Below are 13,376 nucleotides of genomic sequence, written 5' to 3' on the forward strand. Positions count from 1 at the left end.
CAAACAAGCTTTCCAGCCATATTGCTCGGTGAAGGTAGGGTCCGGACCCTTAATTGAGGGTTCCCACCGTCATTTGGGAGGGTCCGAGATTCATCCTTCGGGGGTGCGTTTGGGGTCCCCAAACGTCTTTCTCGGTCCGGCAAGGCCGATTCTCGGTCTTTTCCGGATGACTAGGGTTGCTTCTCGGTGGTTTGAGGCTCCAAGTCGGGAACATCAGAATTCCACCCGGTGAACTCGCCTTGTGAGTCACCTTCCTTGTCGGGAAAGAAGTCCCTTGGATCCATTCCGGATCCGTTCTGGTAACCGTGTCACCTCATTGGGGTAACACCGGGTCATCGAAGTTTGATGACACCGCGGCAACGGTTAGTGCCGGGTACGAGCCTCCGTTGATTGGAGGAATGGTTGGCATGGCACCTATTGGGCGCTCAAAGCCAACCTGAGCCTCCGGGTTCACAGTATTCTTGCCTATTGGGCAAGTCGGAACCTCGGATCCAGTTTGGGATGGCTCTTGGGAAGTTCTATCCCGGTCATTCTCCAGGTATCTCATGGCATTCAGGAATGGTCACCAGGCAATCATCTAAGGTACCACTCCGTCAGGAGCTTTTCATTGCCCCAAAGTGCTTCTACCTCGGCTTGCATGGCTGCTAACTCGGCCTGGCTCGAAGGAGACATTAGCGGCTCTTCTATCTGCCGCTCAGTGCCCGATGCCTCTGGTATCGGGATTGACTTCACTGTCCCGTTGACCTTGCGGGCTCTATCCTCTTTATGGGCTTGCGGTGCCACGGTGATCATCTGTCCGTCGCCAGTCCGATCCGCTAGGGGTGCATCCTCCCTCGGGGCTTGTTTCACTGCGGCGGTCTTCTGTCCGTGGCCAGCTCGATCCTGGCAGGGGATGCGGTTTTCACCGGTGTCGACTTTCCGGTTTACCCGTGTATCCACACTGCCCGATGCCTCTGGTATCGGGATAGACTTTACCGCAGGGTTAGGCGGTTGAGGTGTCCGGTCAACCGAAGGGTCCGTTGGGACTTTGCTTCTCGACCGGAGGTTGCTCTGCAGCAATTCCCCTATGCTCGTCGGCGGAGTCGTTTGGCTTGTGCCGAGCGCAGTGGAACAGGTAGCGACCCCGTTACCATGCGTCCGAGCGTAAGCCTCCTTGTATCCGGCAACATTACTTGCAGTTGCCGATTGGAGACCGGGGGATCCTTCCGTCTTTTTGACGGACATTCCATCCGCTGCGCATGCGGTGGAGGGTCCAAGAGGCCTCGCATCCTGGGGGGTCACGTTAAAGCCTTTCGCCGAGGCTCGAGGTCCGGTTGCCGTGGCGACTTTAGTGGCGCCATCCGGTCCGGTGGGTAAGGCGCCGTTCTTGGCACCCATCGGTCTGGCGACGTTATTGTCGCCCGACGTTCCGGTGGACGAAGTGCCGTTAATGGCACCGGAGGGTCCGAGGGGCACGGCGCCGTTAATGGCACCGGCTGGTCTGGCGACGTTATTGGCGCCCGACGTTCCGGTGGACAAAGTGCCGTTAATGGCACCGGAGGGTCCGAGGGGCACAGCGCCGTTAATGGCACCGGCTGGTCTGGCGACGTTATTGGCGCCCGACGTTCCGGTGGACAAAGTGCCGTTAATGGCACCGGAGGGTCCGAGGGGCACAGCGCCGTTAATGGCACCGGCTGGTCTGGCGACGTTATTGGCGCCCGACGTTCCGGTGGACAAAGTGCCGTTAATGGCACCGGAGGGTCCGAGGGGCACAGCGCCGTTAATGGCACCGGCTGGTCTGGCGACGTTATTGGCGCTGGACGACCCGGCAGCATTGATGCTGCCGGACGACACTATTCCTTTTTGGGAACCATGTCGTCCTTTAAGGGTCTTCTGCTGAGGCTGGGACCCACAGGAGCCTGATTGGGCCGCCATGGTGGGTCCTCGGATCGGTTGACTCAGTTCATCCGGAATGCCAAACTTGTCCCGGGTGGTCACCGACCATATTCTAGGAGAACCGACGGCGATGTTGTCGCCAGTCGGCCTGACAGCATCAGTCGCTCCGGAAGGTCCGGCAACGTTGTTGCTTCCGGATATAAGAGTTCCGTTCTGGATACCATTCGGACCCTCCAAGGTTCTCTTGTTAGGTCCGGGTTCACCGAGGCAGCTATTGGCGCCTGCAGTGACCCTCGATATGGGTATTTTTCCGGCTCCATTCTGGATGCCAGGTTGTCCGACGAAGGTTCTCTCGTCAGACGGGGACCCCTCGGCGCGTCTTTGGGCGTCTATAGTGGATTCTCCGGGGTTATCCTTATCCGGTGGCTCAGTTGGTGGTAAGCGGTCAGCCAAGCCACCGGTGCTTACTGACCGTACTCGTTTCCCGTCAAGTAGACCGAGGCCGATCCACTGCCGTTATTGGGGGTATATGGCTCCGGGGCTACCGACAGTTGCATCTGCCCAGCGGGATTCTGGTATCCGCCAGGTCCAAGGTAATTTCTACCTCCGTCCGGCTGGTTCCCGCTGGCCACTCGATTCCTTCTGTCGGGAGGCTGGTTCCGGTTGACCCTTCTCCTTGGTCTCCCTGCACCTATTGGGCGCGGGGTTACCAAGGCCGCACGGTTCGGGTTTGCCGCGCCTAATGGGCCACCGGCAGCATACCTTTGACGCCAATCCATATACCAGCGGAGGTTCGGGTTAAACGCCGGGTCGACGTTCGCGTACGCGCAGGTATTGTTGTGGTGATTGCCCCACATGCAGTTACCGCAGGTGATCCCGTTCTCAAATGTCCACTGCTGGAACAGGCCCTCCTGCCTATTCACGTAGGCATCCAGGGTCCGCTGGCCCTGATTAGGCCCGGGGTTTTGACCATTCTGGCCGAGGCTTCTCCCCTGACCATGGTTACCCTGACAGAATCCGTTTCCGCTATAGCACTCTCCGTTATAGCCTCCATTGTGACCAGCGAACCCAATTCCTGGGTACTGGCCGGGGCTACCGTAAGATGGCAGCGGGGCCCGGGGCTGCACGGCTGACATCCCTATTGGGGACGCAAAGTGCACCGCGTGTTGGCGTTCTGGGGCCAGAATCACGTTTCGAACATGATTTTCTTCCATCGGCGCCTTGTACTCCGCCCTTCCGGCGGTGAACTTCCGGATATAGGTCAGGAAGTCGGCGGTAGTTTCCGGCATCCTGATGTCCAAGGCCCGGCGTAACTCTGATTCAGTTACATTCTTCCGTAGATAGGTGAGGGCCAGCTGTTCCGAAAGATTGCCACGTGCCTTAATGTTCATTATGGCATCGAAGTACTGCTCCGGGGTTTCTTCTCCGAAGCGGTACATACGTCGGCTGATATCGGCTATAGCGTTGGCCTGCTTATCACTCTCCGCAAACCGGTCGGTGAACTTATCCAACCACTCCCCGACGGTCCATCCTTCTTCGGGCTCGAAGGTCGATTGGTTTTCAAACCATTCGAGAGCCGGGCCGGAGAGGACATTTTCCAACGCGGTCGTGAAGTTCACGTCCGGTTCATCCAGGTCACCATCCGGTCCGTAGATCCGTCGGATGGTTTTAACCCATCTATACAGGTTTCCGCAGATCCCGTCAAACTTTGGTAACTGGGGCCGGTTGCTACGGTCGATCGCCCGGCGCAATCTCTCTTCACGATCCCGGGCATTCCTTAAAGCTGCTACTGTTGGCTGCGGTTGGGCTGCAATGTAGCCTTGTTGAACCACCGGGACGAGCAGCGGTTGCGCTGCTGGGTAGCCTGGTTGGGCCACCGGGATGGGGAACGGTTGAGCTACGTGGTAGCCTTGTTGGGCCACCGGGATCAGCAGGGGTTGAGCCGGCTGTTGAACCTGATGTTGAGCCGGGGTTGACACAGGTATGGGACCGAGGGTTGAACCGGGTATTGAGCCTGGTGGTCACCCTGTATGTTGGGGACACAAAGCAGACCGGCCGAATTGGGCCGATCTCCCGGTGCCAACGGTCTCAGATGTTCTGGCGCAGCCGCATTCTGCGGCATCCGTCCGGCAATTTGCAGGCGGAGGTCAGGGTCTGCCCGGGTCGGCTGATTCTGCAGTCGACAATAAGCCCCAGTTGGGTCTCCGGGGGTCGGGCTGGAGGCTGATGACGCCGAGTAATGGTCTGATGGCCGATTGCGATTCTCAATTAGACCTAATTGGGTCATATTGAGGGTGGGATGCCTTGGGTGCCGGTCTAACAGCATCATCGAAGGCTGGTTTAGGCTGGGGTCCACAGGGTGGGGTCCGATCACCTCATTCTGAGGTGCGGGCTGGTGGATTCTTGGGTGTTGAGGTTGTGGCGTTGTTGGCTCCGATGCAGGCTGCTGCTCCAAGTCGGAGATCCGCCGATGTAGGGCGTCGATAGCCTGCCGGGTGTCCTTTTGTAAGGAGCGAGCCAAGGGCATGCCGGGTTTCTTGGTGCTCCCTCTGGAGTACGCCGACCGCCTCCAGAGTCTCCGTCTGGTTTTTGTGCAAAGTACCGACGACTTGCAGGGTCTCCGTCTAGTTCTGTTGCAAAGTGCCGAGGTTCTGCTGCACGGTGCCGAGGTTCTGCTGCAATGCACCGACGGAATGCAGGGTTTCGGCTGAGTTCCTTTGCAGCTGACCGAGGAGGCCAGCGATCTGCTGGAGAAGCGGCGGGTTCTGTTCGCGTCCTTCTGATGGGTCGGGTCTGCAGTCCACCGGGGTTCCGTACTGAGGGTCCGACTGAGGTGAAGCCCCGAGGCCGATATAAGGGACATTCTGTCCCGGTGAAGGGGTTGCCTGTACCTCCATTAGCCTTATTGTGCCCATGGATGGTACATTACGGCCAGCAGGACTAATATGATGAGGGTCGTAACCCCCGGTCTTCATCGGTTCCGGTGGAGTATGGTGACAACGGGTCTGAGCGCTCATTCTGACGCTCAACCTTGGTAACCCGGGAAATGGAGATGTGATGCCTCGGCCGGGACGTACAGACTATCCCTATTTGGGGACCGTCTAATGTTAACGGGTTCAGATTGATGAACCTCGGTACGTCCGACTTCGAGGGCCGAGGGTCGAGGGTCGAGGCTTCGGTATGTCCGGCTTCGAGGGTCGAGGGTCGAGGGTCGAGGCTTCGGTATGTCCGGCTTCGAGGGTCGAGGGTCGAGGCTTCGGTATGTCCGGCTTCGAGGGTCAAGGGTCGAGGGTCGAGGCTTCGGTATACCGGCTTCGAGGTCGAGGTCGAGGTCCGGCTTCGAGGGTCGAGGGTCGAGGCTTCGGTATACCCGGCTTCGAGGGTCGAAGGTCGAGGGTCGAAGCTTCGATATGTCCGACTTCGAGGGTCGAGGCTTCGGTATGCCCGGCTTCGAGGGTCGAGGGTCGAGGCTTCGGTATGTCCGGCTTCGAGGGTCGAGGGTCGAGGGTCGAAGCTTCGATATGTCCGACTTCGAGGGTCGAGGCTTCGGTATGTCCGGCTTCGAGGGTCGAGGGTCGAGGCTTCGGTATGTCCGGCTTCGAAGGTCCGGGTACGGTGGTTCCGGCAATTTGCGGAAGTCGGTTGGAATCCCTAATTGGGGACGTCCGTCTAACAGTGTCCGGTTACCGCAGAAGGTGAAGGCTTAAGCGGTTTTCGCTTCAGCCGGGTCGGCCAGATATCCCTATTGGGGACCTCTAGTCCAGTCGAGCTTCCGCTAAGTCGAGTCCGAACCCCCGTTGAGTCAACCGAATATCCCTGTTGGGGACTTCCGGTTGAATCGAAGGAATTTTTTTGGGTTCAAAGCCTCCAAGAGTCCGTGGGGGGGGCGCAGGTCCGGTGGGGGCAGAGGTCCGGTGGGGTGAGGGGTGACGTGGTTGGTGTGCTTGTACTACTTGCAGCTCAGTACTGATGTTAATACAGGGTACAGCTTACGTACGTCCTATACTACTGTACTGACCGCACTGACGTCACACACCGCTGAGTGGTCTTGCGGATTACTGCCTACGTCACGAATCTACGTGCCGCGTGCAAAATTCCAAAAAATTATGACTCACTACGGGCCTATAGCATAGGGAATCTCCCCGCTATCCTGATTGGTCAAATTTTATATTGTAAAATCGGCCGTCGTGACGTCACAATTATTTTTTTAAGTTGAATTAATTATTTTTGCCGTGGGAAAATCGGCGAAAATTCCAGAAAAATTATGAAAAATTATTTTTCACCGACCAAAAACTAATTTAGCCGGGGGAAATTAGTTCCTAATTTTTCGAAAGGTTAGGAAGGTTGAAAACCGAGGCTCAGAGGGTCTACACCGAGGCTCCGAGGGTCCGACCTAGTAAGGTTGGCTAACCCTATTTTTACCCGTTAAAGATGTTTTTAAGCCCGTTTCTCCGGGTGAAAAAGGTTTTTAGCCAACCGAAACTAGTTTTCGGCGGTGGAAAATCAAAATTACCCGGCTATATCGGGTCTACCGAGGCTCTACGTGGCTTACCGAGGGTCAGTCGACCCTATTTACCGGGTAAATCCACGTGAATCCAGTCGTTCGTCCGGTGAATCCCGCGCTGGTAAAGTTGCGGGTGCCACTTAAGGCAAAGGCGACCCCGATTGATGAGGCTGTGAAGGTCCGCTGGGTCCGTGCCGTACGTTCTGTCCGGGGATCCGCGATAGCCGCTGTTCAACCTGGGCAAAGTCCGTCCGATGGTCGTTTCCGCAAGGAACGTTCCGTCCGCGCGCGAGAAGAGGGTTCGCCAAAGCTTTCTGCCCGCAAGAGAGACAAGAGAGACCAGACCGTTCAGGCTGGCGGCGATCAGATGGGGATAGGAACCTTCGGTTCTCCCCTGTCTTCACGTCGGCCGTTACGGATGTAGTTCTACACCGTGGTCTCAGAACTTCCGTGCGAAGGAAAACACAGATCTGCTATCATGTGACAGCAGCAGGGCAGAGGCTCACGATAGTGAGAAAGGCTTTATTGTGGATAGCAATAAAGTACAGAGAACCAAAACACAGGCTCGATGCGAGCAGTATCGTGAGAGTACATCGAATGATCTGCTAGTGAAACAGAATGAACGGCACATCGAGCCAAAGCATGGAAAAAGCCTATCTGCGGCACTGGGCTGATCCAACACGAGCGAACGAACGCTGATTGGCCGAGACGTATAGCCGGAGGCGTGGTAAGGCGTAGCCGAGCCAGAGTCGAGGCCGATACGGCGTTCGAGAGCGAGTGCGACTCGGTGTGAGTCAGCACACCGGAAGCGGGACTGTCGCTGGCTGCCTACTCGTAGGCTGCCATAGCGACTGGCCCAACATGCAAAATTCTGCGCCATTGCTGCAACAATATCGAGTGCGGTAATTTGCACGTAATACTGCTGCTATCTTTAGACTTCTGCGCAGCTGTTATGTTATGCTTTTTGAAATTTAGCGGGTAAATAAGCAAACGGTAAGCAAGCGATACGGATGAGCTCGATTTATGCACATAATACAGCGCGCGCATCTAACTGCTGACATCTTACGCCCAGACTGGGTATATTGAGTGTTTAATTTTATTGTAACTAATATTAAATTAATTTTGATAAGTGGTATAATTGCATTTAAATTTAAAAGCGTAGACCAAACGAATGGTGGACAAAGTGATCGGTGGACAACATGATTAGTGGACAAAATGAATGGTGGACAAAATGAACGGTGGACAAAATGAATGGTGGACAAAATAATAGGACGCCCTAAATTAGCCGCAACAGGTTACTTTGTGGCTTATGTAAAATGTACATAAATACTACAATCGTGTTACTGTACTAATGCAATTTTGGATATAATCATTTTGGCTGTTCCCAGTAGTGCAACGTTATACAGCATGAATTTTTTATCCATTCCCGAATCAGTCCACTGGTGAGTGGGAATGATACAAATTTAAATTTAGTGTGTGTTTATGTGCGAATAATTTTGGCTTGCTGTATTGCAGTATTGTGCTGAAATACGGCTATCAAAAATTAATTGGTAAAACCAAATTAATAACCCAGCAGAAGTTTTCCAACTTCCAGTCGTTCATATTTCCAGCTGTTCTCGTAAAATCTTATCAAATGTGATTTTTCAGTTAGACAGAAGTCTCTATTCGTTTAAGAATACATGCATTCATCAGTCAAACGTTCTTAATTAACCGATTGACGTCCTCGTATCACACAGCTTCATGATCACGCTCCACCGCAAAGTACATACCAGCGGTTTGCCTTACACTTTGCAGATCTGTAAGTGCCCCGATTGTATTTGTAATGCACCCAGTGATTCGGTTTTCTTGCGTCACTTTGTGCAAACGGCGAAATGCAGTGTAACCTTTTGAAATTTTTTTATGCCGGTATAACGTCGTGCATGTCCAATAATGGTGATAACACTTTACATGTAAAGCTGACGGCTGGCTGTTAAGGTTGTTGAGTTATTGTTGTTGTTAATTGTGTGCTGGCTGTGACATTTCAATCACCACAACTTTTACAGTAACTTAGAAAACAACCACTTATTAAGCATCAACCGAGAGGGGCGGCCTAATTACAGAGAAAATTTGATCTAAATTTGCTCCCACTGGTGCTGTCCCCGTGATCGATGCCGCATTTCCTTCCGGCCCGGGCGGCCGGAGCGTTTCAAAGCCCAGAGGACGGAACCAGTAGTCCTGTCCGGCTGTTGATGTTGTTGAATTATGCTGTTGACCAAACACGATGTTGTTGACCCATTATGATGTTGTTGAATTATGTTGTGGACCAAACATATCTTATATGGCGTATCTTCTGTGGCGCCTGCCAGCTTTTATCGGTTGCCAGCTGCGGCCAGAGTCTCCAGGACGTTGTATTGCTTCATTGCTTGCCATGGACTGCCAGGTTCACCGACCAGCAGCCATGCTGTGGATACCACGCCGCAGCGACACCGTGTAATATGCGCCGTGAGGGCGCCCTTTCCGGTGTTCCAGCTTTGCAGTACCTTGCAGAGTGAACCCGCCAGAATGGGCGCAGCGCATCGTCCGACGCTGCACCACAACACAATAATCCTGCAGGACGACAAAGTTGACGCCCTAACTACAAGAAAGATCACTACTGTGCATAGTAGGTAACTGGTGTTGCCCCTGGACAGCGGTACCTGCCTAGTTAGGCAGGCGTCCGCCAGATAGACCAGTTACCTACTGATCCGCGGCAGTGGGTTGCAGCTGGTGGAGTGTGTCCCGGCCTGCGCTGCCCCAATGCCCCCTGGGCCAGAGTATCTTGGCAGCCGAAAAGGGAGACTGCATGGGCGCCCGCAACGTGTCCACCTCCGTCGGGACTCGGGATCTCCATAAGGTGCGGCCGGCGCGTCGAGTGCAGCCAGTGAACAGATAATTTAAGATGTGCAGTAATAACACGAAATGTCCGTTCATGATCATTTTCCAAATACAAATAAGTGATCATGAACGGACATTTCGTGGTTGCTCTATAAACCATTTATATTGTCGCGCACATATACTAGTAATATGTACATTCTGTAGTATATCGTGGTGAAGAGTGCTGATGCGGCTGTTCATGTGTCGCGGCGACCCCTTCACACGGCCTGCTGCATTAACTGATTCATCGACATCTGCAAAATTTTGTATGGAAGGCTCTTGGTGAATTTGTATGGAAGACTCTGAATCATTCTTGGTGAATTCACCAGAATTCACCCCGCATATTGCATGTGTTACTGTGTACAGATAGTTACTTACAATAATACTTGTTATTTTAATTGCATTGCATCTGATTTATCAGCTTCAGTTGTCAGCCTTTCAAACTAAGATGAAAAATGTAACAGGCAAGCGCGAGGAGATCACGAGTGATGCTTTATTGTACAAATAAAGGAACAATGCTGCGTGATAGCAGGGAATGCCAGAACAAAGCACTGATGGCTAAGCAAGCAAGTGAATGCTAGAAGGCTCTTGAGCGTTCGTCAAGGCGTGAAAGAAGCAACTGCGGCAAGCACGTGCTGTGTGCCATCAGCTGTGTGATGATGCGCAGACTGGACTCAATCCAACGCGAGCGTATGAACGCTGAGTCATACTGCGAGAGAGGGACGAGAGAGCAAGTATGCTCAGTGTGTGCGCCGCGTATATCCGCTTCAGCGGATATGAGTGCAGTGCAGCAGCACACGTACGTACAGCGAGAGAGGCGATATGGCAAGCATGAGTGCAAATACGTCCATGGTGGGCCGTATGCACCAGGCGCAGTCATGTGCCTCTGACATGCCTCTGGGCGGGAATCCGAGCTCCTGCGAAGGATGCTCCGACTCGGTACCGCACCAGTACCGCACAACTCTCCAGTCGGACCCAATGTGGGGTCGCTGGTACGCGTCCTCTAGCAGTGGGAGTCCGGTGTCTGGTTGACCGTCCCTTCTTCACTTCCAGACCCATGAGTGGAAACCACTCACGGCCGAAAAATCCGGAAGCCGCTCGGGCGTTTCGTTGGACCGGTGATGCTTCTGTTGGCTGGCTTCTTGCTTCTGTTGGCAACGGAGAACAATGTGAAAGAAAAGTGTAATGAAAGTTGTATACAGCGCGAAAGAAAGTATGAAATAAAGTTTAATCACAATTCCAGTGAGCAAAAGGGGTTACAAAAACAGATCTGTTAAAGAGATCGAACTAGAAAAATACAATTCCGTTTGTTAGGAGAAATGCTAAAAAAAATGCAAAAATCTGTCCGGGGGTCCTATTCCGACTAGGATGACGTCCACGGGGCAGTTGAGTCTCCACGGGGTCTCCTGTCCACTTTCATCCGGTAAGTTGGGTCCGGGGCATCGGTTCCCGGGTTACCCGTCGTAACCGGTTAAATTCACCGAGGTCGGATAAGCACGGTTAAACACTTACTTCCGACTCGTATCCGTCCGTTCGGGATAGAGAGGCACTGTTGCGAGTGCAAATGCCGAGGCATCCTCTCTGAATGGGGAATAGAACCGAGGTCGGTTTGACCAAGGTCGGCCTACCGGTAAGTCGACCAGCGGCTGGGGAAATTCGGCTATGTTCCGAATTCTTAAAGTCCAGGTCGGAAAAGCTGTATGTGAGTCATGCGGCCTGTGTGGTCGTCATGTACAACAGTTCCGTTCAAAAGTGGTCGGTTACAACCGTTCAATCTGCTACCACGAGCCTGGTTTGGGGCTATCCGAGTCGAACTGGCTCGAAGGTCCGCTCGGGATTCGTAGGTTTCTTCGGCGGAAGTATCAAGTCGACTTCCCTCCGATTCGTTCCGTTGTTATCCGACCTTCTGTCGAGGTCGGTTATCCTATCCGTCAGTGGTCGACTAGGGTTAACCTGCAATAACATGCCCATGTGGGGCTAAACAAGTTCCTTCAAGTCGAATTCGTCCACCGCAGATATCTATCGTTCTTCTTCCGTCATGTTGACTAAGTTGCCGACTTCCGACATGTGGTCGGTTATGGTCGACTTCGGAAGGTCGGATGAACTATGTTTCCATCCGTCCGAAGGTCGGATTTTTCCGTTAGGAGGTCGGTTCTCGACTTCTGAATGCCTTTGCCGACTTGTTGTCGTACCCTACCGACTTCTGTACGGTCACTTCCGACCTCGGCTTGAGGTCGGATATCCATATCCGAGTTCGGAGGTCGGTTATTTTCCGACTTGCCCAGGTCGGATAAACTTTGTGTCTATCCGCCGGGAATGCAAGTTCTTCCACTGAGAGGTCGATTTCGTACTTCTAGTTGGTTTTCCGAGCTGTTGTCGCTTACTTCCGACCTTCATCTGGTGGTTATCAACTTGATTTTAGGAGTTCTGTGCGTTCGGCTACAGTTGGCCGGGTCCTTGGTGTCAGGACATCCTACGGTCAGTTCGGACTGGCAGAAGGATGTTCGGCAGCACAACTCCGTTCCTTCTGTTATTTCTGACGTGAACTCCAGGTCGGATCCGAGCTACTGTTGAGGTCGGTCAATCCGAATGACTTGCTTCTAGGCCGTCGAGTCGTGCAAGGTAGAAGTTCCTTGGCGTCTGTTGGCCGATTGACTGGCGTTTCATCATGCACTGCGCTCGCTCACAACGCTAAGGGTCTTTGTGGCCCCGGTTGCCGAGCCGAGCTCTTTGGTTTAAACTTCATGCACATGCAAGTCCCAGAGGTCGTCAGATCCGATTCTTCCATTTTGTTTTGTCGCGAACCTGTGACGCCTAGCCGCTTCTGTTGGGGGTAGACGACTCACGTCCACGGGGAAATTTTTGCCGCTGACAAAGGCCATGCTGCCACTTTGTTGCGGCCGCATGATCCTTGTCAGCGGGGTTCATTAGGAGGGTGCAGATCGCGTATTCTAACACGGTCTGCCTAGGATGTTCCATTGGAGACATGGGGAAGCAGGTCGCGGCGGAGTCGTTGGAGTGGCGGCCAAATCACCGTCGCTGTTCCTCTTCAGGGAATGGCAGCACGTTCAGAGACGCGCGTAGTCGTGGTCACCGGTGAATCGGCTGGTTTACCCGATATCGGCCGGGGGAGACTGCGGTTGATCTCCAGGTACAGAGCCTGTAGGTCTGGATTCAAACGGAGAATCCGGTTAAATTGCCACGTGACTACTTCCGGCTTCTATCCATTCTCCTTGGTCGACTTCTGTTGGTCGGCTAAAGGTAGCGAATCGTGGTTTTAACGATCTGCGTCGTTGCAGGTCGAACAGTTTGGGTTTCCAAAACCGATCTTTGTGATCGGCTCGCACAACCGACCTTTGTGGTCGACTTGCGCAGCAGTATCCATTATGTCTCCAAGTTATGGGCAAAGTACGAAGTCGACCTTTGTGGTCGGCTCCTGTGCCTAGTCAAATCCGAGTCTTCCTGCGCTGTCGGCGGCTCGGCCGAAGGATTTCCGCTGTTTACACTGGTGAAGGCTGCTCGGCTACCCGGTTCCGAGGTTGGCCACGGGTGCTTGGCAAACATGGCGTGGAACGCGCGCAGCGACGTGTTCCGCGCCATGTTAGCGTAATCCTCTCGGTTTCTTCTCCGGAGTCGGTTGGCCGGAGTAATCTCCATGTAACGCGGATTGGGGCTTCTGTTGGCTCCGATGGTCGCAGAACGTGGTTGACGATCTGCTTTGTTAGCAGATGTGGTTACGATCTGTTTTTGCCAAGCTGGGGAACTGGGGTCGGTTGCCCAGTTCGTTCCAGGGGATTCCTTGGGGGACGTACCGGTACGGTGAAAGAGCCGAAATACCCGGGTCTAACCACGCGTTTCCGGGTCCGACCAAAGAATCCGGCCGACTTGTGTAGTCGGCTTTCTGGCAAAATCGTCGTTGACGTCCGCCGCGTACATGGTTGGTCATTTTCCAAAAAAAGAACTAAAGAGAAGTGTCCATTCCGAAGTCGGTTCTCGACGGCGCTGTTTCTCAGCTAGACTGTTTCTCAGTCGGAAGGTCGGTTCTCGACCGTGCCGTTTCTCGGCAATGCCTCCTTGAAGTTATTCCAATGGGGGATCGAGTTCC

At 53.7% G+C, this 13,376-nt stretch overlaps 1 protein-coding gene across 1 annotated transcript; it reads right to left on the reverse strand.

Annotated features, from left to right (window-relative positions):
• Positions 1–573: 573 nt before the first annotated feature.
• Positions 574–1,914, reverse strand: LOC129591775 (collagen alpha-2(I) chain-like). Its single transcript, XM_055487578.1, has one exon. The coding sequence runs from the start codon at positions 1,912–1,914 to the stop codon at positions 574–576; it is 1,341 nt and encodes a 446-aa protein (XP_055343553.1).
• Between the last annotated feature and the right edge of the window lie 11,462 nt (positions 1,915–13,376).

This window comes from Paramacrobiotus metropolitanus, unplaced genomic scaffold (assembly GCF_019649055.1).
Source record: "Paramacrobiotus metropolitanus isolate TYO unplaced genomic scaffold, Prichtersi_v1.0 Parri_scaffold0000048, whole genome shotgun sequence".
Lineage (NCBI taxonomy): Eukaryota > Metazoa > Tardigrada > Eutardigrada > Parachela > Macrobiotidae > Paramacrobiotus > Paramacrobiotus metropolitanus.